The 26,273-nt window shown below is 40.8% G+C and overlaps 1 protein-coding gene across 1 annotated transcript in view; it reads left to right on the plus strand.

The window, feature by feature from the left end:
• The window catches only part of LOC127570578 (rho GTPase-activating protein 12-like), a 129,113-nt gene that overhangs the window by 88,422 nt on the left and 14,418 nt on the right, over window positions 1–26,273 (plus strand). The window contains 4 exon segments of the mRNA XM_052016254.1: window positions 4,326–4,407; window positions 22,217–22,321; window positions 23,819–23,917; window positions 24,052–24,151. Coding sequence (XP_051872214.1) covers window positions 4,326–4,407; window positions 22,217–22,321; window positions 23,819–23,917; window positions 24,052–24,151 — 386 coding nt within the window.

The raw sequence follows: 26,273 nt of genomic DNA on the forward strand, positions 1-26,273 counted from the left end.
ACATAATGCTTCAATGTCTGCCTGATATGCTATTAACTGCACATGCCAGGTAGGCCAGACTGTGCTGATATAAAGAGGGAAAAACTGAGCCTAAAGAACAATAGAACAACACAGGCCCTTCGGCCCACCATGTTGTGCTGACCTTCAAACCACTCCTAAGACTATCTAACCCCTTCCTCCTATATATCCCTCTATCTTAAATTCCTCCATATGCTTATCTAACAATCTCTTGAACTTGCCCAACGTATCAGCCTCCACCACCACCCCCACCCCCGGCAGCGCATTCCATGCACCAGGGGGCCTATCGAATACTTCCAGTAGAGTAACTGCTCCTTTCTTGTTCCTAACTTCCACCCATATTGACTCTAGAGAGGATCCTTCTACATTATCCACCCTTTCTGCCACTGTAATAATGTCCCTGACCAGTATCGCCTGCTCTTCTCCCCCCCCACCCCCATCCCTTGTAAAACACTGAAAACCAAGAATATTCAATATCCATTCCTGCCCTGATGTCAGCCATGTCTCTGTGATAGCCACAATATCGTAGTCCCATGTACTAATCCAAGCCCTCAGTTCATCTCCCTTATTTCTGATGCTTCTTGCATTTAAGTAAATGCACTTTAGCCCATCCGCCTTACTACTTTCATAGCCTGTACTCTGCTGCTCCTTCCTCAAAGCCTTTCTACCTGTTAGATCTGACTTTTCCCCATCCTATTCTTCCTCTGACCTACTCCTCCGGTTCCCATCCCCCTCACAAACTAGTTTAAACCCTCCTGAACCACCCTAGCAAACCTGGCTGCAAGGATATTGGCCCCCCTCAGGTTCGGGTGTAATCTGTCCTCTCTGTACACGTCCCACCTTCCCCTGAAGAGATCCCAATGAACCCAAAATTGAAAACCCTCCCTCCTGCACCAACTTCTCAGCCACACATTTATTTGCCATCTCCTCCTATTCCTACCTTCACTATCACGTGGCACTGGCAGCAATCCTGAAATTGCTACCCTTGAGGTCCTGTTCTTCAGCCTTCTGCCTAGCTCCCTAAACTCACTTTTCAGGAGCTCATCCCCCTTCCTACCTATGTTGGTACCAACGACATGAACCACGACTTCTGGCTGTTCTCCCTCCCACTCAAGAATCCTGTGGACCCGATCAGAGACATCTTGGACCCTGGCAGCTGGGAGGCAACATACCATCTGGGATTCATGCTCACTGCCACAGAACCTCCTATCTGTTTCCCTGACTGTCGAGTCCCCTATCACTACTGCCTTCCTCTTCTCCTCCCTTCCCTTCTGAGCAGCAGGACCGGTCCCAGTGCCAGAGACCTGGCCACTGCTGCTAGGCCCCTGCAGGTCATCCCCACCGCCCCAACAGCTTCCAAAGCGGAAAACCTGTTATTGAGGGGAACAGCCTCCGGGGTCCTCTTCACTATCTGCCTGTTTGTTTTCTTTTTCCTTTTCCCTCCCCTGACAGTCACCCTTCTATCTACTTCCTGGACTCCAGAAGTACCTGCTATAAGGGAGGTGACTGTCTCCTGATGTACAGTATCTACATAACTCTCTCCCTCCCTGATGCTGCGCAGTGTTTGAAGCTGCAACTCCAGCTCATCAAGTGTGAGCCGAAGTTCCTTCAGCCTCAAGCACTTACTGCAGATGTGGCCATCGTGGACCGCAGCAAGTTCCACGATCTCCCACATCAAGCAGCTGCAGCACACCACCATGTCCTCCATCTGAACTAATTCTTTTTCTTTCCCCCTACCTAGTTTTTTCCTACTTAAATATTTCTAACAGATAACAGGTAAACCTTACCTTTACTTACCAGCTACTCTCCCGCCTTGCCCCTTGAGCCAAAGCCCAAATCACTCTGCTCCCTCTCACTCAGCTGCCCGCTCCAATGCTGCCTGCTGGAATGGCGGTTTGATTTTTAAACCGCCCGCGCTTTACCTGCTGATGTCACGTGCCTGCGCAGTCCTGCCCCCACTATTCCTGATGAGAACTTATATAAAACACTTACAAAAAAGAACCTTAAAAACTAAACCTTATAATCAAAACCTTATATAAGAAAAAGAGAAAAACTTATCTGCTCCAAAGTCCCGATGCCTGCCGAAGCAAAACCCACGAAACCTCTGAAGTTTTTTTTACCCCGCTTTTTAAACTGCCTGCTCTTTACCTGCTGACGTCACGCACCTACCAGGGGCGTGAAGAACAGATAGATGACCAGCAGAGGTGGCCAGTTCTGATACAGAGAGCAAGAGGAAGTAGTTGGCTAAAGTTGGAGAACTTGGTATCAAGTCCAGAAGATTTTAATGTTCTCAGATGGAAGATTAGGTAACAGTAATCACTGAATTTTGCAATCAGTTTGAGGGAGAGAAATATAGGTCCAAGACTGGTATTTGAAATTTAAATGAGGGCATCTATAAGAACCTGAAAGCTGGGCTAGCTAAAGTGAACTAACAAAATATTTGAGACATAATACAGACGTTTAAGGCGATCACTCAGAATATCCAGAAATGATGCATTTTAACAAGAAGGGAATTCTAGGAGAAGGGCACACCATCTGTGCTTAACTAATAAAGTTAAAAATAGTATTAAATTTAATGGAAAAAAACGTAATTGCTCAAAGACTAGTGGCAGGTCAGAAGATTGGACAATAAAAAATACAGTGAAAGGATGACTAAAGGATTATTAGGGAAGGAAAAATTACAGTGCGAGATAAAGCCAATGAGAAATTTGAAACTGATAGTAAGAGCTTCTATCGGATATTTTTTTAAAAAGGGAAAGAAGTGTTAACAGAATCAGCCTGGGTATTTAACAATAGAAAACAAGGAGATGGCAGATGAATTAAACAGGTATTTTGCATCGGTTTTCATTATATATGATGCAATTAGCATCACAGAAATAGTTGAAAATCAGAAGGGAGGAACATGGGAAAAATTACAATCACTGGGGCATGATTTGTGGGGGGAGTGGGCTGGGGGGCTGCTGTCAAACACAATTACCTGCTGGCTCCATTTACTTGTCTGATGCTGTTACTCCACAAAATAGAAGGGCTTCGTTGTGAAAGACTTAAAACAATTCAGTTTAAGTCAGCATTGTTCTGACACCAAGAATTCCTTGTCACTTACCATTGTGATTGCAAAAGTCCTTGCTTATTTTGTCTCAGGCTGCCCTATGCTGAGCCATTGGGTAAGATAAGGGCTTGAAGCTTCAATCATCAATGGAAAATGGAGCAAAGGGCAGGAGAGAAGTTGAAATAGAATGCATAGATGTTTGAAACTGCCCTTTCAGTTGTGTGCCATAGATATTTTTTTGGTAGATCTGTGTGATATTCTTCAGTACAATAAGCAGAAATGGTATCTAGACCTGCTCTGCCCGGGACTGCAAGAAACTGCAGAGAGTTGTGGACACAGCCCAGCAAATCACGAAAACCAGCCTCCTCTCCATGGACTCTGTCTAATCTTCTCATTGCCTTGGTGAAACAGCCAGCATAATCAAAGACCCCACCCACCTGGGTCATTCTCTCTTCTCCCCTCTCCATCAGGCAGAAGATAAAGGAGCCTGAGGGCGCATACCACCAGACTTGAGGACAGCTTGTATATCGCTGTTATAAGACTATTGAACAGTTCCCTTATATGATAAGATGGACTCTTGACCTCACAACCTACCTTGTTATGACCTTGCACCTTATTGTCTACCTGCACTGCACTTCCTCTGCTGTGACACTTTATTCTGTATTCTGTTATTCTTTTACCCTGTACCTCCTTAATTGACCGTGTAATGAATTGATCTGTATGAACAGCATGCAAGACAAGTTTTTCCACTGTACCTCTGTACGAGTGACAGTAATAAACCAATACCAATTTAGTTGATCAAAAGGACAATATTTTTCCAAAATATACAAGAAGAACACAAGCAACTGTTTTTGTTTGTAAAACCCTTTGGTTAACTAATTTCCTTGAGGGGAGGAAATTTTCTGTCTTTGTCTTGCCCACCCTATATGTGACACCAGACTTACCAACATGGTTGAATTAACTAGCCTCTGAAATGGTCTAGCAAATCATTCAGGTCATGGCAATTTGGCATGGAGAACAAATGCTGACATAGTCAGTAACCTCCACAACCTGTAAATGAATTTTTAAAAAAGGAGTGGTTTTATACTAGAAATGGAAATATTGCATCTGTCAGATAAGTAAACATTGACTATTAAGATTATTAATTTAGATCTTGTTCTTAAAATCTAGCTGCATAATATAGTATTTTAAATTCAATACATTGTTTTTAATTGCACTTTTTTTTGCTTGAATAGTTCTGCATCTTATCTCATTATAGGAAGAATTGGACATCATCATGGACAGTCTTGCAAGGTTCATCTCTGCTATTTGCTAAAAATCAAGGCAGTGGAACTGGATGGGTAATGTTTTTATTATGAAATATGTAACACTGCATCTGCAGCAATGATAGAGAATTTTTCATACAGTGTTTATAAACTATTCAAACATTAAATCAACAAGAGCAATGCTAATATACAAGAACATTAGCATTGCTTTTGTTGATTTAATGTATTATAAAATAAGCACTTATAAACTTATCACTTTTAATCATTGGTTATGGGGAAAGTATACTAACTGAATGAAGATCACTAAATCTAATTTTAAAATGTATATTTTTTGGCTATTTGGTACAAAATGTAAACGACTGACGTTGATGTACTGCATAGTAGTTCATGCAAACATTTTTTTTGCAAATAGTTTAGGCAGTTGAAATTTTAATTTATAAATTTTTAAATGATTTTATAATGTACCACTATAGTTGCATATTTACTGTATGGTGGATACTAGGGGAATTGTTTGCATCACTGAAATGTGCATTATTGTAATATCTTTTTTGTAAATGTAGTTTGGGAGTTAATATGGCGATAAACAAATTTTCAATTATACGGTTAATGTGAACACTTTAGTTGTACAATATAGTTACATGTACCCAATTATATGCAATTGCTGGTCTTTCATCATAGAAGTGCTAAGGGTAGATAATATGTAGTGTACTCAAATGCTGATATTCCTTGTTTTTACTTCTATGTTTTAATTTGTGAGGTGCAAGTCAGTAATGAGGATAGCAAATATACATGAAAATGTTACTTAAAAATTAGTGTTTTTTAATTAGGTTTATAGGCCTATTAATTGGTCCACCTGTACTTTCAAATGTGTTCCAATACATGCTGAAATATGTGTTTATGCTCAGTATTTCTCTAAAAATAATTAGTTAAGCAACCCCATAACAAAAAACAAATATGATTGTGTCATTTGTACTTATATAAAAAAAAAGAAAAATAGATCATTTTTCATAACAGAATACTGCAGGACAGAAGGATCAAAGCATCCTTGTATGTGAAAGACAAAGTTAGCAAATAATTTGAATTGGAATTTTGCCTTTTATTGCAACAGAGATGAAGTACAAAAGCTAGGAAATTTACAAATGTACAGAGCATTGGTATCACCATAGCTGGAGTACAATTTAGGTCTTTATTTAAGGAGCTATGTACTTATATTGAAAGCAGGTCAGAGAAAGTTTGCAATGTTGATTCTGGCATAAAGAGGTTTTCTTATAAGTAACATCTGAAAACAGATTAAGGGCGGTGCAGCAGCACTGCTGTTGCAAGGGGGCCCAGCATTCTGTGTGGAGTTGGCATCTTCTTCTTACTGCTTGGATTTACACTGGATGCTCCAGTTTTCCACAGCCCAAAGATGGGCTGGTAGATTAGTTGGCTATTGTAAATTAATCCTTAGTGTAGGTAAGTGACAGTATTCGGAAGGGAGTTGATAGATATGAGAAGCAATAAGTTGCGGGGGTGCAAGGAAGATAGAGTGAGGGGAATGGGACAGATGAGACTGTAGGCAGCTGGTACGGCCTCATTTGACCAAATTCCAGTCTCCTGTGTCATGATAAGAAAGATTGGCCCTATACTCTTTATAGTTTAGAAGAGGAGTCTAGAACGGGTGGTATGCTAGGGGGCAATGTGGTGGATGCTGAGAGATGTTTCCCTCATGAAGGGGAAATGCCATTTAAAATGGATGTGAGAAAGAATTTCTTCATTGGAGATCCCAGAAAGCTGTGAATGTCATGTAATTAATTGTGTTTGAAACTGAAATAGACAGATTTTTGGACTATAAAGGGAGTTGAGGTTTATTGGGAACTGGCGGGAAAATGAAGTTGAGGTCCATGCCATGATCGTATTGAATGGTGGAGTAGGTTGGCCTGTAAAGCATTCTCCTACCCTTATTTCTTATCCTTCTAAAGCAGAGTTGGGTAGCATACAAAATAACATAGTTTGATTCTGTGCAATAAATTCCATTTGGCCCAGCTCCCACCTTTCTGTGACCCTGTCCATCTATTCCTTTCTCGTGTGTTTATTTAATTGACCCTTAAATGTATTTATGCGATCTGTCTGTATTACTTAATGTGGTAGTAAGTTTCACATTGTAATCATTTGTTAGTTTAAGGTTTTTTTTCTAACTTTATCAGTGGCTTTATTAATGTATAGTTCTGGAGTCTTCTCTAAGCTAATGTTTTAAACCTCTTCAAAATATTGAAGACCTCTAGCAGTTTCCTCTTTTTAACAACTCATTAGGATGATGTAAATTATGTTTGTTGGAAGGAATTCCATCAAAGTTTGTTAATCGTGACGGGTATTAAATATTTACAAGTCAAACCAAATCTTGACTGTCATAGCTAGAGGGGTTTCTGTTGGCACCAGTTCACTTAAGCTGAAAAGGATGTCATGATAGGATAGTACTAACTGCAATAGTGCTACTTTTGTCTTGCACTTCACTCCTCTGCCCAGCTCTGAGGAAGGTCCCCTGACCTGAAACGTTAACTGGTTTCTCTTTCCACAGATGCTGCTTGACTGGCTGAGTTATTCCAGCATTTCTGTTCTTGTTTCAGATTCCTGCATCAGCCGTTTTATTTACTTTCCATTGCTATGAATTGCAGGTTTTGAAGGACTGGTAAAATCCATTGTTTGTAGAACAGTTCCCACAGATTAGAGGGTACAAAAGCAGGAAGTGAGATAATGGGCAATTACTGATGGAATAGTAATTGCCTGTTACCTGGTATGGAAACTGCTGGAATCTATTTTGAAGGAAACCATATTGCCCCTCTTGGAGAAAAATTTAAAAAGATGGTGCATGATCAGTCTAGACTTGCAAAAGGAAAATTGTTTGACAAACCCATTAGAATAGTTTGTTGTTGTATCCAGCTTAACAGACAAGGTGAACCAGTTGTTATATTTGTTTATTGAAAGTTTTCTAAAAATCCATAAGGTGCCACGCAAGCAATTGTTAAACAAAATTAGTGTGTGCAGTAATGTAATCATTTGGATTGAGGATTGGTTAATGGGTAGAAAAAATATATTTTTGAAAAAATCAATGCTTTTTTAAAAAATATATTTTTGAAAAAATCAATGCTTTTATTCTCTCTCAAAACAATGAGGCAAATAACCTTTTCTTTCTCCTCCTAGGACAGATGACATTTTTAAATCATGCCTCTTGTTTTGAGAGAGACTAAAAGTGCTGTTTTTTTAAAATATATTTTTAGAAAGTTAGCATTTGAGGACCTGTTTTCACACATGCAAGTGACAGATTGTATACTGCATCTAATATAACTAATTATCTGTGAAGTGTTTGGAAAGTTGTAAAGATTTTTGCAAAATGTTGTCTGTGGTGATCTTAATTGTTTGCCTTCAGAAAATATTGTTGCTGCTGATTCATTGTGCTTTTCACTTGTGACTTCACTTTTCTTCCCTCTTTCCACCAAGTCATTCTACCACTGGACCTCAGTCCCATAGCTCCTGCTTTCTCCTCTTGACGTGTGGAAAAGTGCTGTCAAGTGTCAACCTTCAGTCACCTATGTAAACTGTCCATTGTATGTTCTTTCTGCATGTACCTTGGCAAAATGACAAATGTTTCGTGTGCAATTTCATACCAGTAGCATTTTGTGTTACATTAATTTTGGCTGGCTAGAAAATCTCTCAGCTGTGTTTGCTTGCATGCTTCTGGTGTTTGATTCTTTTGCGGCACCCTGCTGGACATGTGCGTGGATTTTTAAAAGATCTTTTCTGTACTTTTCAACATTACAGCTTGCTGCAAAATGTTTTAATAAATATTAGGCTTTTTGCTATCATTTACATTAATATGTACTGCATTAAGATGCAACAGAATTCATTGTTTTGTCTCACCACAACGAAAGATAAAAATGGTTTCACACTGCTGCAGTTACCAAAAATGCATTTGATTTGTGGCTGCCATTAATCTCACTTTGTGATATGAGCATATGGTTCTGCAGAGAGTAATATTTTTCTGTTTCTTCCTCCTCATAAAAATTAAGCTAAAGTTATCCATTGGTCTTTGCTGATGGGCAGCGGTCATAAAAATTAACCAGGACCCTAAGCTTTCCTTCTATAACCATTTGTAGCAGGAACTGGAAAAGGCCATTCACCCTCTTGAACCTGCTCTGACATTCAATAGAAACATGGCTAACCTGAAGTTCCTTAAGTTCACTTTGCTACCTTTTCCCTAAACCCTCAATTCCGTTGCAGATTAGAAATCTCTCATAGTTTTAACTATGCACAGGATGTCTTCCCCACAGCTCTTTATGGTGGGGAGTTCCAAAGGCACTCAGCCCTCTGAAGAAATATTTACTCATCTTGGTCTTAAATGGATGCCTCCTTATTCTGAGACTGTCCTCTGATTCTTGATTCTGATAACCTCTCTACATTTCCCCTATCCAGCCCCCTAAGGATCATAAGATCACTTCTCATTCTTCTAAGCTCCAATCAGAGGAATGCCAACCTGTTAAATCTTTCCTTGTAAGGCAATCCCTCCACGCCTAGGATCATCCTAGTGCACTTTCTCTGAATTTTCTGCCTGTTAACCAATATGAAAAATATATTTCCTTAAGTAGAGGGACTGAAACTATGCAATATTCTAGATTTGGCCTCATTAGTGCCTTATACAGTTGCAGTAAGACTTTCCCACTTCATCCCTATAGAAATAAGTGCCAAAATTCAATTAGCCTTCCTCATTACCTGTTGCACCTGCTCACTTTTTGCAGTAGCACAGCTCACTGTGACGTCCCACTGATCAAGTTGCCAACCTTAAAATGACCCCTTTGTCCCTATTTGCTCCTTCCTCTCTGTTAGTTTAATCCTTTATCCTAGCTATGTATTACTTCCAACACCATAAGCTCTTATCTTGTAACTTCACTTTCTTGAGGCACCTTGTTGAATGCCTCCCACCTGTACCACCCGATACTGTCCTCACCCACATCTCCTCTATTTCCCGCTTGTCTGCCCTCACCCCATTTTCTTCCCTCCCCCAACATAACAGGGACAAGGTTCCCCTTGTCCTCGCCTACCACCCCACAAGCCTCCGCATCCAACATTTTTTCCGCATATTTTCCGCATATTTTTCCGCAAATCCATATTTTCCGCAACCTCCTCCACCTCTTAACGGGATCCCACCACTAGGCACATCTTCTCCTTCCCCCCCCTCTCTCCACTTTCCTGTAGGGATCACTCTCTCCGTGACTCCCTTGTCCACTTGTCCCTCCCCACAGAATACCCTCCCGGCACTTACCCCGCAACCGCACCAAATACTACACCTGCCCCTACACCTCCTCCCTCACCACCATTCAGAGCTTGAGACATTCCTTCCAGGTGAGGCAGTGCTTCACCTGTGAATCCGAGGGTGACATTTATTGCATCCGCTCCTCCCGGTGTGACTTCCGACGCAGATTGGATGACCACTTCGTCGAGCACCTTCACTCCGTCCACCACAAAAGCATGCACTTCAATTCCACATCCCACTCCCATACCAATATGTCTATCCATGGTCTCTTCTACTGCCACGTTGAGGCCAGACGTAGGTTGGATGAATTACACCTCGTATTTCGCCTTCGTAGTCTCCAACCTGATGGCCTCAATATCGATTTCTCTAACCCCTCCCCTCCCCTCTTTTTTCCTTTGTCTTCCCTCATTCCTGTGGCCCCCTTCTCCCACCCTCATAACGTGACCATCCCTTCCCCCCTGCCTCATGACCTGTCTATCTATTCCCCATCTCTTTCTCTTTATTCCATGGTCCATTGCCCTCTCCTATCGGATTCCTCCTCCTTCAGCCCTTTGCCTCTTCTACCTATCACCTCTCAGCTTCTTACTACTTCCCCCTCCCCCACCCTCTTACCAAGAAATCTTGGTACATGTAGGTACCAATGATGTAGGTAGGAAAAGAGAAGAGGTCCTGAAGGAGGAATACAAGGCATTAGGGAGAAGGTTGAAAAGTAGGACCTCAAGGGTAGTAATCTCAGGACTACTACCCGTGTCGCGTATCAATGACAGGAAGAATAGAAAGCTCTGGCAGTTAAATGCGTGGCTGAGTGACTGGTGCAAGGGGCAGGGCTTCAGATTCTTGGATACCTGGGACCTTTTTTGGGGGAGGCAAGACCTATTTGCTAAGGATGGGTTGCATCTAAACTCCAAAGGGTCCAATATCCTGGCGGGAATGTTTAATTTAGTTGTAGGGGAGGGTTTAAACTGATCTGGCAGGGGGATGGTAACCAGGATGCTAGGTTACAAGATGCTAAGGTGAGGGAGAAAGTGTATAGAAACGAATCCATTGAGGATGGCAAGAATGACAGGCAGGTGATAAGTCAGGATAATTTACTGAATAATAGAAGTACAACAAATCCGGATGTTAGGATACAGAATGTTAGGATCGGGGATGAGGATGTTCGGATACCGAATGTTAGGATAGGGGATGAGGTCTACACGAACATGTCTAAGATAGTAGGTAGCGAAGATAGTAAGAAGGATGGACAGGTAGAAAGTCAGGATAATCTGCTGATCAATAGAGGTACAATAAAATCAATAGCAGATACCAGTCTAAACATACTATATTTAAATGCACGTAGCATCAGGAATAAAGTAGATGACCTAGTGGCACAACTACAGGTTAATAAATATGACATCGTTGCAATCACTGAGTCGTGGCTTCATGATGGATGTGATTGGGAACTGAATGTCAAGGGGTATACAGTATATAGGAAGGATAGGAGGGTAGGCAGAGGGGGAGGTGTGGCCATGATGGTTAGTAGCGATATAAAATCAATAGAAAGGAAGGACATTGGGTCAGAGGAGGTGGAATCCTTATGGGTGGAGCTGAGAAATAGCAAGGGTAAAAGAACAATAATAGCAGTCATATATAGGCCCCCGAACAGCAGTCAGGAAGTGGACCATAAGTTGCAGATTGAGATAGAAAAAGCATGTCAGAGTGACAATGTGAAGATAATTATGGGGGATTTTAACATGAAGGTGGACTGGGAAATGCAGCAAGGCGGTAGTACTCAGGAGAGTGAGTTTGTGGAATGTCTAAGGGATGTTTTTCTGGAGCAACTTATTGAGGAGCCCACCAGGGGATCGGCTGTTTTGGATTGGGTGCTGTGTAGTGAACCCGAGGTGATTAGGGAACTAAAGGTAAAGGAACCACTGGGAACAAGTGATCACAATATGATTAAGTTTAGTTTCAAGTTTGAGAAGGAGAAGCTGATAACTGGTGTATCGATATTTCAGTGGAATAAGGGAAATTACAAAGGTATGAGAGATGAGTTGGCCCAAATTGATTGGAGGAGTAAGTTAGCTGAAGGGACGGCAGAGGAAAAATGGAAGAAATTTCTACAGGAAATAAGGACAATGCAGGACAGATATATTCCAAGAAAAAAGAAGGTTTTGAATGGAAAAAAGGCACAGATGTGGATAACGAGGGAGGTGAAGGATAAAATAAAAGCAAAAGGGGCGGCGTACAAAGTAGCAAAAATTAGTGGGAAAACAGAAGATTGGAACGATTTTAAAAATCTGCAGAGAGAAACTAAGAAGGTCATTAGGAAAGCAAAGATGAGTTACGAAAGGAAGCTGGCGGACAACATTCGGAAGGATTCTAAGAGTTTTTTTAAATACATAAGGAATAAAAGAGAGACACGGGTTGACATAGGACCGATTGATAACGGTGCAGGAGGTATTATAATGGATGATAGTGAGATGGCAAGGGAATTGAATGAATATTTTGCATCGGTCTTCACCGTGGAGGACATAAGCAATGTGCCCATTAGTCAGGAGTCTCACGAATTGGAGCTGAGTTCAATTGAGATTAATAGGGAGAAGGTGCTTGGAAAACTAAAGGGGCTTAAGGCTGATAAGTCTCCCGGACCGGATGAGGTACATCCCCAGGTTCTGAAGGAGGTGGCTGTGGAGATAGCGGAGGCGTTGGCGATTATTTTTCAGGAATCGATAGATTCTGGCATGGTTCCGGAGGACTGGAGGGTAGCGAATGTAGTTCCGTTGTATAAGAAAGGTGGGAGGCAGCACAAAGGCAATTACAGACCTATTAGTCTGACGTCAGTGGTGGGAAAATTATTGGAGTCTATCCTCAAGGAGGAGGTTACCGAATACCTAGAGGCGCAAGGCAAGATAGGACCTAGTCAACATGGTTTTGTGAAGGGGAGGTCCTGTCTGACCAACCTATTGGAGTTTTTTGAAGAAATCACAGGTAGGGTGGATAAGGGGGAGGCGGTAGATGTTGTGTATTTAGACTTTCAAAAGGCCTTTGATAAGGTGCCTCACAAGAGACTGATTAATAAGATGAGAGGTCATGGAATTATGGGCAGGGTAGCAAAATGGGTGGAGAATTGGCTGGTTGGCAGGAAGCAAAGGGTGGAAATAAAAGGATCTCGTTCTGGTTGGTTACCGGTTACTAGTGGTGTACCGCAAGGGTCGGTGTTGGGGCCTCTCCTTTTTACCTTGTACATCAATGATTTGGATGATGGAATAAATGGTTGTGTGGCTAAGTTTGCGGATGACACCAAGATAAGTGGAGGAGTAGGGAGCATAGAGGAAATAGAAAGAATGCAGAGGGACCTAGACAGTTTAGGAGAATGGGCAAGGAAATGGCAGATGAGATTCAATGTTGAGAAATGTGCAGTTGTACACTTTGGAAGTAGAAATAAGCGGGTAGATTATTACCTAGAAGGAGAGAAGATTGATAGTGCGGTAGTACAAAGGGACTTGGGGGTACTCATACAAGATACCTTAAAAGTTAACCACCAGGTTGGATCGGTGGTTAAGAAAGCGAATGCTATGTTGGCATTCATCTCGAGAGGTATAGTGTATAAAAGTAAGGAAGTGTTGATGAGACTCTACGGGGCGCTAGTGAGGCCTCATTTGGAATACTGTGCGCAGTTTTGGGCCCCGCATCTTAGGAAGGATGTGCTGACGTTGGAGAGGGTTCAGAGGAGATTTACGAGAATGATTCCAGGAATGAAAGGACTTAAGTATGATGAGCGTTTGTCGGCTCTTGGACTGTACTCGCTGGAGTACAGAAGGATGAGAGGGGACCTCGTAGCGACATTTAAAATGTTGACAGGTAAGGATAGAGTAGATGTGGCTAGGCTGTTTCCCTTGGTGGGCGTGTCCAGGACCAGAGGGCACAATCTTAGAATTAGAGGGTACAGTTTCAAGACAGAGATGAGGAGAAGTTTCTTTACCCAGAGGGTGGTGAAATTGTGGAACTCCTTGCCACGCACAGCAGTGGAGGCCAGATCAGTGGAGGTATTCAAGGAGGAGATAGACAGATATCTAAATAGTCAGGGTATCAAGGGATATGGGGATAAGGCTGGCAAATGGGATTAGAATAGTTTTTTTTTCTCTCTCTCTTTTTTCCCACCCCATTTCTTTTTCCCTTTTCCTTGGAGCAGACTCGATGGGCCGAATGGCCTGCTTCTGCTCCCTTATCTTGTGATCTTGTGATCTTCTCCCATCACCTGGATTCACCTATCACCTGCCTCCATGTACTCCTCCCCCTCCTCGACCACCTTATTCCAGCTTCTGCCCTCTTTTCTAGTCCCGATGAAGGGTCTCAACCAGAAACGTCGACTGTTTATTTCTCTCCATAGATGCTGCCTGACTGCTGAGTTCCACCAGCATTTTGTGTGTGTTGCTCCAGATTATAGCATCTGCAGAATCTCTTGTGATTCACTATCTCAGTAGCTACTACTTTTAGGATTCTAGGATGCATGCTATCCAGACCAGGGGACTTATCAGCCTTTAACCAAAAACTGTTCCTCCGGTGAAGGTAACATTATTTAATTCCTTTCCAGCTTTAATGGGATGTCTGTACCATAAACTCTGATGCCAAATACCTGTTTAACTCCACTGCCATTTTCTTGTTCCCCACAAATATTCCCCAGCCTTATTCTAAAGGGGCCCCATGTTCACTTAGGCACTTTTCTTTTTATACTCTTAAGGAATATAAGAAGAGACAATAAGAGTTCTTTTGCCCTCGTAGTTTATTTTCTCTATTTATAATCTTTTATTGTCCTCTGCTGGATTCTGAATTTATCCCAGTCTTTGAGTCTACCGCTAACTTTTGCCTTTTAATACATCTTTTTCAACTTAATATGCTCCTTTATTTCCTTTGGTTAGTCTTGGCTTATTCATCCCTCCCTTAGAATCTTTACTCCTTACTGGGATTTGTCTTAACTGAATTACCTTCCTCTATGTCTGTTGCTGCTTGCCAGCTGCCTTTTCTGCTTATCTGTCTGCTCAGTCCATTTCAACCCATTCTATCCTTGTTTCTCTTCCCATCAATGAGTATGACCTACTGAGTATTTTCAGCATTTTCTATTTTATTTCTATCATCATTCCATTGTAATTCTCGTTATTTAAGTTGAACATTGTTGTTTCCACCCCAGGTTTCTTGCTTTCAAACTGAATACAAAATTCTATTAAGTCATGATCACTATCTCTCAAGGCGATCTTTTACTCTAAGGTCATTTATTAAACCTGCCTCATCACTCATTACAAGATCCAAGCTTGTCTGTTTCTGGTTGGCTTCATAAGAAGCCATCAACTTCCCTAATATTGATTGGCACCTCCTTAGTGCCAAAGGTTTGGATGGGCGGAATTTGTGACGTGTGTCCAGGAAGGATTCCTGACACAATATGTAGACAGGCCGACTAGAGGAGAGGCCATTCTGGATCTGGTACTGGGCAATGAACCTGGTCAAGTGTCAGATCTCTCGGTGGGTGAGCATTTTGGAGACAGTGACCACAACTTCCTGATCTGTACCCTTGCCTTGGAGAGGGATAGGAGCAGATAGTATGAGGAAGTATCTAATTGGGCGAGGGGGAATAATGATGCTATTAGGCAGGAACTTGGGAGTGTAAATTGTGAGCAGATGTACTTGGGAAAATGCACAATGGAAATATGGAGGTTGTTTAGAGATCACTTGCATGGGGTTCTGGATAGGTTTGTCCCATTGAGGCAGGAAAAGGATGGTGGGGTGAAGGAACCATGGTTGACGAGAGATGTGGAATATCTAGTGAAGAGGAAGAAAGAAGCTTACCTAAGGTTTAGGAAGCAAGGATCAGACAGGGCTCTGGACAATTACAACATAGCCAGGAAGGAGCTTAAGAATGGACTTAGGAGAGCTGGAAGTGGGCATGAGAAGGCCTTGGTGAGTAGGATTAAGGAAAACCCTAAGGCGTTCTACAGTATGTGCAGAACAGGAGAATGACTAGAGTGAAGGTAGGACCGATTAGGAATAGAGGAGGAAACGTGCCTGGAGTCGGAGGAGGTGGGGGAGGTCCTTAATGAATACCTTGCTTCAGTATTCACCTGTGGGAGAGACCTTGATGTTTGTGAGGACGGCATAGAACAAGCTGAGAAGCTAGAACATGTCGATGTTAAGGAGAATTTGAAAAACATAAGGATAGATAGGTCCCCGGGGCCGGATGGGATATGTTCCAGGATACTACAGGAAGTGAGGGAAGAGATTTCTGGGCCCTTGGCGATGATCTTTTCATCCTCACTGGCCACAGGAGTAGTACCAGATGATTGGAGGGTGGCAAATGTTATTCCTTTGTTCAAGGAAGGGAGTAGGGGTAACCTTGTGAATTATAGACCAGTGGTGGGCAAGTTATTGGAAAAGATTCTTAGGGACAGGATTTATGAACATTTGGAGAAACATAGTCTGATTAGGGATAGTCAGCATGGCTTTGTGAGGGGCTGATCATGCCTCATGAGCCTGACTGAATTCATTGAGGATGTGACAAAACACACTGAGGGTAGAGCAGTGGATGTGGTGTATTATGGACTTCAGTAAGGCGTTAGATAAGGTTCCCCATGATAGGCTCATTCAGAAGGTTGGGAGGCATGGGATCCAGGGAAACTTGGCTGTGTGGATTCAGAATTGGCTTGCCCACAGAAGGCAGAGGGTGGTTGTAGATGGAGTGTATTCTGCCTGGAGGTTGGTGACCAGTGGTTTTCCACAAGGATCTGTCTGGGACCCCTGCTCTTTGTGATTTTTATAAGTGACTTGGATGAGGAAGTGGAAGAGTGGGTTAGTAAGTTTGCTGATGACACGAAGGTTGGTGGTGTTGCAGATAGTGTAGAAGGTTGTCAAGGGTTACAACGGGGCATTGATAGGATGCAAAGCTGGGCTGATAAGTGGCAGATGGAGTTCAACCGGAAAAGTGTGAAGTGATTCGCTTTAGAAGTTCAAATTTGAAGGCAGAATACAGGGTTAATGACAGGATTCGTAGCAGTGTGGAGGCACAGAGGCATCTTGGGGTCCCGCAAAGTTGCCACGCAAGTGGATAGGGTTGTTAAGAAGGTGTTATGGTATGTTGGCCTTCATTAGTGGGGGGATTGAGTTCAAGAGCCACAAGGTAATGTTGCAGGTCTATAGAACTCTGGTTAGATCACACTTAGAACATTGTGTTTAGTTCTGGTCGCCTCACTATAGAAAGTATGTGGAAGCTTTAAGGTGCAGAGGAGATTTACCAGGATGCTGCCTGGATTGGAGAGCATGTCTTATGAGGATAGGTTGAGCAAGCTAGGGCTTTTCTCTTTAGATCGAAGGAGGATGAGAGGTGACCTGATGGAAGTGTTCAAAATGATAAGAGGCACAGACCAAGTAGAAAGCCAGAGACTTTCCCAGGGCGGAAATGGTTAACACGAGGGGGCACAATTTTAAGGTGATTGGAGGAAGGTTTAAGGGGGATACCAGAGGTAATTTTTTTTACACAAGACAGTAGTGGATGCATGGAATGCACTGCCAGTGGTGCTAATAGAGGCAGATACATTAGGGACATTTTAGAGACTCTTAGATGGGTACATGGATGATAGAAAAATGGAGGGGTATGTGGGAGGGAATGGATAGATTGATCTTAGAGTAGGTTAAGAGGTCGGCACAGCATCATGGGCCGAAGGGCTTAAACTGTGCTGTAATGTTCTATGAAAGCTCTTTTACCTACCCTTTCCAACTTGATTAAACCAATCTATCTGAAGATTGAAGTGGAACGCAATGCCAGCAGAGGTTGTGGGGGCAGATACATTAGGGACATTTAAGAGACTCTTAGATAGACACATGAATGATGGAAAAATAGGGGGCTATGTGGGAGGGAAGGGTTAGATAGATCTTAGAGCAGGATAAAATGTCGGCACAACATTGTGGGCTGAAGGGCCTCTACTGTGCTGTAGTGTTCTATGTTCTTCTGCACTGCTCTTTTTGTCTACTGCTTTTATTTGTTGGTTTGTATCCTTTCCTAGTGTTGAATTATTCCTTCCAATGGCTTCTTTCTTTTGCTGTTTTTTTTTCGCTTCCACCCAAATGGACTTGACGTCTGAGCATTCCACAGAATTGTGCATATTTCATCTCTTCTAAACAGTGCTACCCACCATCTTTTCCTTTTAACCTGTCCTTTGATCCTCTTATAAACCATATCTATGTTATCGCTGTCAGATCATACTCACTTTCTCTGTTTTTGTTATTAGTCTGTCTATCTTTTTGCGAATGCTTTGTGCATGGAGATTCAGAGCCTTGGGGCTTATCGGTTTTTAATTAAGTTATCTTGTTTGTTCCTTAGCCCTACTTGCCTCTCGACCTTTATTTCCCTGCCTTTTACACTTGTATTCTAAGTTCTTTTTCTTTTCTGTTCTTGTTTTTCCCTTAACACCTTGCTTAGGTTCCCATCCACAATTGTTCTAATTTAAACCGTCCTTAACAGCACTAGAAAATGCCCACAAGGTCCCAAATCTGGTACAGGAACCATCTTCCACAGAATCAGTTCCTGTGTATTAGGAATTTTAAGTTCCTCCCTCCAGCATCAGTTGTCCAGCCACACATTCAACTGGTCTATCCTGTAATCACTAGGACATGGCACTGGAAGAAATCTTGTGATTTTTACCTTTTAGGTTCTGCTTTTTGTCTCCTATCTCCTTAAATTCATCTTGCAGGACCTAATCCCTGGCCCCTCTGATAATCAGTTATAGAGTCACAGAGTAATACAGCATGGAAATGCGCCCTTCGGCCCAACTTGTCCATGCCAACCATAGTGCCCATCAAGCTAGTCCCATTTGCCCATATCCCTCTGAACCCCTCCTATCCAGGTACTTATCCAACTGTCTTTTAAAAGTTGTTATTGTACCTGCCTTAACCACTTTCTCTGGCAGCTCATTCCATGAACGCACCACCTTCTGAGTAAAGAAGTTGCCCCTCGGGTCCCTTTCACCTCTCACAAACCGATGTCCTTTTAGTTCCCCTTTGCTGGGAAAAAGACTGTGTGTTCACCCTATCAACACCCCTCTTGATTTTAGACACCTCTATAAGGTCACCCCTCAATCTCCTATGTTTCAAGGAATGAAGTCATAGACTGCCCAACCTTTCCCTATAACTCAGGCCCTCGAGTCCTGTTGTCCACTTTGAGGTGTCAGTGTTTAATTATGATTATTATGACAGCCAATGAGGTAAATAAATAATAGATCTGTTCTTTGCACACATTGAAAATGACATTGTAGGAATATTAGAAATATTCCTCATTTGTTCTGCTTAGTAATTCTGTTTGTTATTGAAATGTGAAATAAGTAATCCAGGTTTGAGCATGTTTACTTCGTTTTTGGCATTCTGATTTATGCAGCCCCTAGTTTCAGAATTTGTATTGAATGTCATACAATATTTTCAATGCTTTTGAACATGACACTTGCCTGCATTTTAGGTCATATATAATGTTAAGAAAACCTATACTGTTCCAGATTTGGCAGAATAGATGGAAATGGCTTTTTAATTTACCGAATGTATTCTTAAGTGCTGATTGAATTTGAATTTTGAAAAGTACACCTTCAGGCTTAGCTTTGAATAATACAACATATGTGAGAGAGTGTTACCAAGAGCATTGCAGGAAAGGTGCATCCAATAAGCAGCATCCACAGCCAATTTTAAGGCTATGGAAATGTCAGCTGGGTTCGCTTCCAATCCTGGATTTGACAATTGATACAGTGCTCAATGCTGGATCCTGCAAAGCAATCTCAGAATTCAAATCATTCACAGAAGCACATTTTTAACATCTAAGCACCAATTACAATACATGATAATGTGGTTAATTGCTTAATTGTTCACCACCGTTCTTAACTGAATGTGGCAGGCCACTGTTTTTGTTCTAAATAGTTGGTCATGGGTACATTCAGATCTGGCTGTAACATGTATTTTCTTTATTCAGGATGTAGCAAGGCAAACATTTATTGGCCATTCCTAATTTTGCCCTTGCGTTTGACATTCATTACATTGGAAGTTTATTTTCAGCTGTACATAGTGCAGCTCTCTTATACTCCATAATGACCCAGGTCTGGGTAATTTGGCATAATCAAGTGGTCTTCTCAGAAGGTAGCATAGAGTTGACCTCATTATTTTATGACTGGAGTGAGTCACATAGGGCAACAGATTTCCTTCACTAAAAATTGCTAGTGAATCAGTTAGAATTTACTGATAATCCACTTGCATCATGGCTTTCTGAACTGGCACTTAGTTTTTATTCAAAGATCTATAAATAAAAACTAATTAGCAAACTGAAGTGGACTTTAACTTTCATTATCTGGATTATTAGACCTGAAACATAACCACTTTACTATCATACTTTAGTTTTACCGTCAGTAATTCATTTGATGAAGAAAGACCCTTTCCTTGATCATTCGTAAGGATTCCTTCTATATTATGAAGCATCTGCAGAGAATTATATCATCTATAGCTAGATGTGACAAAATTGTCTAATATTTCGCAATCTCAAAACAGATCAGATCAAAGCACTGTTGTTGTGCCACATCTGCTTGTAAATGAGAGATGACTTCAAGAACATCCCCATCCTCTATGAAGGCTGAGCCCAGTATGTGAGTGCTAAAGGCGAAGCTGAAGCATTAGTAACCGTGTTTATCGACAGAAGCTGAGTTGGTGATCCACCTCAGCTTCCTCCTGAGAACTCTCTCATCATAAGCCAATTTTCACCCAATTTCATTCGCTCCACATGATATCAAAAACCAGCTGAGATCACTGAATACAACAAAAATTATATGACTAGACAGTCTCAGTGCTATAATATAGAAGGCTTGAGCTTTGGAGCTAGTTTTCTTTAGTCAAGCTGTTCCACTATAGTTGGAACACTGGAACTTGCACAGCAAGTTATGTAAACAGGTATGTCCTGTTCACAAAGAGCAGAACAAATCCTATCTGGCTAATTACTAACCTCTTAGTCATTGGGGAAAAAAAAAGTAACGGAAAGTGTGATCAACAGTGCCATCATGTAACAGTTACTTGTCAATGCCCTGTTTGGGCTTTTACCAGGACCAATCTGCTGTCGACTTCACTGCCTTGGCCAAAACAGCGACCGAAGAGTTGAATTCCAGAGATGAGGTGGGAGTGACTGTTCTTGACATCAAGACAGCATTTGCCTGATTGTGTCATTAAGGAACCCTATTAAAACTGAAGTCAGTGGGCATCAAAGGGAAACCTACCCATGATATTCACTGCTATTATCATTGCTAAGTCCCTAGCCATCAATGCCCTAGGGTCATCTTTGATCAGAAAGTCAACTGGGACCAGCACATAAATGGAGAGCTTGCAGAGGAGACTCATTAGGATGTTCACTGGGATGGAGCATTTAATTTATGAGGAGAGACTGGATAGGTTGGGTTTGTTTTCCTTGGAATAAAGGAGTCTGAACAGGACCTGATAAAGATGCAGAAAATTATGAGCGGCATAGATGGGGTCGACAGTAAGAAAGTTTTCACCGTAGCACAGGTATCTAAATCTGGAAGGCAGAGATTTAGGATAAGGGGTAAAAGGTTTAGAGGGGTTCTGAAGAATAATCTTTTCACCCAGAGCTTTGCTGGAATGCACTGCCTGAATAGCTGGTGGAGGCAGGTACTCTCACACTATTTAATATTTAAGCACTTTAATTGCCAGTGTATAGAAGGCTATAGTAGGGTGCAGGTAAATGGTATTAGTGTAGATAGGTACATGATAATTGGTATGTATGTGGTGGACCAAAGGGTCTGTGCTGTATGAATATCAATCTATAATTACCATGGCTACAAGAGCAGATGAGAGGCTAGGAATCTTGTGACTGAGTCACCTCCTGACACCTCAAAGCCCTTACCATCTACTAGTCATAATTGAGGAGTATGGTGGAATATTCTCCACATGCCTAAATGAGTGCAGCTTCAACAACACTCAAGAAACTAGACATCATTTTGGACAAAGCAGTCCACGGTAAATATACCATCCACCAACCTAAGTATTCATTGCCTTCACTACTAGTGCAGATTGGTTGCATGTTTTGCCTTCTACAAAGTCCACTGTCTTTACCCAGGCTACTCCAGCAATACCAGCCAAACCTGCAACCTCTACCACCAAAAAGGAACAAGAGCTTCAGGTACACGGGAGCACTAGCAACTATTCCCCTCCAGGCTGCACACTATACCTATTTGGAAATAAATTATCAGTCCCTCATTGTCGCTGAGTCCATGTTATAGAATTCCCAACACAGCAACACAATGGGAGTAAATTGACCAGAAGGACTGCAGTGGTTCAAAGGTGGCTACCCATCATCACCTCGAGGCCAATTAGAAATGGACAATAAATCTGGTCTTGCCAGCACTCCTGGATCCTGAAAAATGAAGGTTTTTTTTAAAAAATCATTCAATATGTGACCAATGTACATGGATTGCTTCCTCTGAAGAGGCCAATAGTTTTGGAAATAACATGGATGAAATTGCTGAAAAAAGAACCAGCATGTGTTTTAATGTTTTTTGTTATAATCTCAGTAGATGTTAACTTTTGATTTTTCAGAAATTTGGTAGCACGCAATCTAAACCCGAGTTCACTGTGGATTTAAAGGGGGCTGCAATTGAATGGGCTTCAAAAGATAAATCGAGTAAGAAGAATGTTATTGAGGTAAATATTCTATTGCTTTGTACAATGTTCGAAGTAGCCAGTCATCATGTGGCTTTTATTTTGACATAGGTTTGCTACACTAGTCATTTGCTCTTGGTAATTTTTCATTCCCCCTTTCATCTCATGTCTCCATTTTGGTTAGGCTTTGAACACTTGTTGAACAAGTTTTAGTTCCTGGCTTGTGATTCAGTGTGAAATGATTTCCCCATGGGCATGAGTCAGTGATTAAATATTGGCTGTAATAGTCAGTGACTAATGTATGAAATGAGAGACAAGAATTAAACCAAGTTAGAGTATTCCTTTCATTTTGGAATAGAATAGATGGAGCTTAATTGATACTACAAACCTTCTACCAATTACATTCATGGACATCATCAAATTTGTAGTTTTTAACACGTCTGGTAGAATTCAAAAATCATTTGAACAAGTCATTTCCAGAAAGGCAGTGTATTCTGTTTTGTAATCCTAAATGATGGCTAGTATTTTTGTTGCTATTTATCAGGGCAAGGGCCACAATGTTGGTTGGGCCCTTAGAAAGAAAATTAGAACTAGTAAGACTAAACTAACTGATTAAGAGAATAGTGCCAGGATATTCCATATTGCAGTGTTGACCATTTTTAGCTTCAGTAGAAACTCAAGATAAATTATTTTTTTTCATGTTTTATCAACGAATGTCCAAGATTCCAAATGGCTGCTTATTTCCATTTTCAAAATGTGTATTCTTTAGGGTACAAGAAAGCATAATGGAGGCCATATTTGACACAGAAATTTTTAAATTCTTCATAAGGGAGAACTGGATACCAATAGAGAAGCTGATGTGAGCATTTAAAACTTGAGGAATAATGCTGAGCTTTGAAATAAGCATGTATTCCTGAACCAATTTTTTTTAAGTTGAAACTAGATAGTAAAGTTAATTTTGCCTCCCTAGATAATCTTCACATTTGAAGTTAGATAACTCTGCTAAACAGAGAGGTGCAAAATCCTGCTAAACATATCCAATTATCATTTATTAGTAAACTCTTCTGTCTCTTCCTGGGAATGTTGCTTACCACACCAACGTGCCAACCAAAAAAGCAGGAGGCATCCTCCTGACCACCATTGGAATCTATTGTTAATTTCTTTTTAATTAAGGCTAAGTGATGCTTTCACTTCTGAAATGTATTAGAGTAATCTTGCATATTTTTTTAATAAATTTAGTACTGTCAAGCTATATAGATTTATTAATAGTAGTACCCATGTAGAATAAATTGTTAAAACTTTATGCTGAAGTAACTCTGGTAGTACTAACTTGCCCAGTGAGAGAGACTGCTCTACTGAAATGTAACTCGGGTTACCAGGGTGATGCAATTTTATGATTAATGTCTAAAGCAATTAAAACAAAGGGTAGTCTGAGTTGTATATAAAGTTAATTTTTTAAATGATAGAACATGATTATGAGAAGAACTATCTTCTTTATTATATGTTTCATTAATGGGGAAAAAAATTGCCATTTTCCAGCTCAGAACACGTCAAGGAACAGAGTTACTGATTCAATTAGACAATGATAATCTCATCAATGAATGGTATAAAGCTCTTGAAGAGACTATTAGTAGTCAGGTGCGTATTCAAATTGGAGCATTTTGCTTTCCATGTCATTGTTTATATTATGTACTTTGCTTTTACTGATTCACTGGTAAACTGTTCAAGAAATCTGTAAACTGATTTAGACCTCACAACTAATTTCATTACAGACGGAGTCTGATGAAGCTGCTGAAGATGATATGCCAGAATCCCCAGGCATTGAAAAGCAGGATAAAGATAAAAATAATAAAGACTTAAAAAAGTCACGACGTAAGTCATAAAGTACATAAATTTCATAAGGTTAGATTAAGTGTTTCAGCCTATAAGATACGATTCCTCCTTGCCATTTTCCTTGCATGCAAGACTTTAGCAAACACTCAAAAAAGTGTGCTGAGGTTGAATTCTTGCTTCACAGTTCATGACAAATTCATTAATGCATTGCATGAAATTCTTCCTTGCAACTTTATTGAAAACATTTCCAAAGCTACTGAACAGTTTCATTGGTTATAGTAAACTTAAAAACACTGCACTGTTCCAATTTCATGCTCTGTTATTCCCATGTCACTGGATTATGTAGACTAGTGCTCAACTTATCCCATGGATAAAACACATTAATTGAGCTAAAAATACTTGTCTTTTTTCTGTCACTTAAGGTGCAATGGCCTGCAATAATTTTTTATGAAAACCATGTTAAAGAAAAGCTGTATTAGTCATTAATTAGTATTTCCTATTGTTTTCCCTTCCTAACTACCATTGTAGTAGTAGTAAAAATGGAAAATGCTAGAAATACTCAGCAGGTAAGAAAGTATCAGTGGAAAGAGAAACAGAGTTAACAGTTCAGGTCAATGATCTTTCATCTGCAGTTCTTCACTTTTCAAATGAAGCAGTAACTTTACTTGCAAGAATTTTTAATTAATGGTGATGCTGTATAAAAACCCAGAATAAACAGAACGTGGATGGCACCAGACTGTGAGCCTTAGCCCTCTCTCTTATTCAGGATATCTGTGGTCATTGCACTTTTTTGTTTATGTTATGAAGATGAAGTCATCCGTGACATGGATAAAAAGATGACACTTCAGTAAGAATTCACATTTTTAATATGAGTACTATTAAATGTCTCATTATATTCATGACAATGATGTAGTCTTGAGGTCCAGAAAATAAGCTATACCTGATTCAAAACTTTTAATTTTTCTTCCCTAGCCAGTAATATGCTGTCCATGAAGTTAGGTACAACGGGGTTAAATTTTTCAGTAGCGCTCATTAAGAGTCCCTGTGCAGAAGCAGCTTTTGCTTCACCTAGGGAGTAGTTGGTGAGTAATACCAACTTTATTTACAAGAGCTCCAGCCTCAAACCTGGGCTTTCAAGGTCACTGTGGTCCATAATTTTTATACTGTGTCCTCCTTTCAGCAGCATCTAACCATTTGTAATACTGAGGCTTTTGATGCTTTCTTCTCCAGGAGTAATGTGTACATCTTTTCCGTTAGAAGTCAATTATAGCCCAACAGTAGAATTTTCCTTTTGATTAGGAAGATTGCATTTTCATGTCCATACCAGGGGTTTGAACAAAAAATATAGGCTGGATCACTGGTGCAGACTGTTTGCTATCATGTTTCATTTGAGGTGTTAAATTAGAGCTCCTCAGGTGGGTGTATAAGTGGTACTGTTTGAAAGAGTAGGGATGTTCCCCTTGGTATTCCTCAGCTTTACTAAAATAGATTATCTGGTCATAACTTTATTGATGTTTGTGGGACTTTGGTTAGCGTATTTCAATCTGTGACGAGAGCCAGCGCATTGTGACCACTGTCATGGGACATGATTTTTCATCCTACAGAAATTCTCGGTACTAGACTATCAAGTTGTAGGCTGGTGAGTGGATGTCCATATGGCTCATGACTTCGGTTAGGAAACCATGAACAGCTGTCTTACCTGAGCAGCACTTTAGTTGCCTAAATCATTTCCAAATTGTCTGCTGTATGCTATAAAATGTTATCATTGTATAAACAGCATTTATCACCACCTGCCCATCAGAAAGTACAGGAATAGAAGAGGCAGTGACAACGAGGGTTCATAGAGACAGCACGGAAACAGACTCTTCAGTCCACAGAGTCCACGCTGACCATCAACGACCTATTTACACTAATTCTGCTTTTTCTTTTATTCTCATCTTGCTCATTGTGGATTCATAGAATTTGGCCCATCTCGTCCATGCTGACCAAGATGTCTATCTGTGCTAGTCCCATATATATGCCTTAATTTGGCCCATATCCCTCTATGATATCATTTTATCAACTCTGATTAAATCATTATCATCAAACTATTTTCCTGTATTATTCTTAGAATAATACATTTGATATTGCTGTTCTCAGTGATATCTTGTCAACTAATGTA

The sequence above is a fragment of the Pristis pectinata genome, chromosome 5 (assembly GCF_009764475.1).
Source record: "Pristis pectinata isolate sPriPec2 chromosome 5, sPriPec2.1.pri, whole genome shotgun sequence".
In the NCBI taxonomy this organism is placed as follows: domain Eukaryota; kingdom Metazoa; phylum Chordata; class Chondrichthyes; order Rhinopristiformes; family Pristidae; genus Pristis; species Pristis pectinata.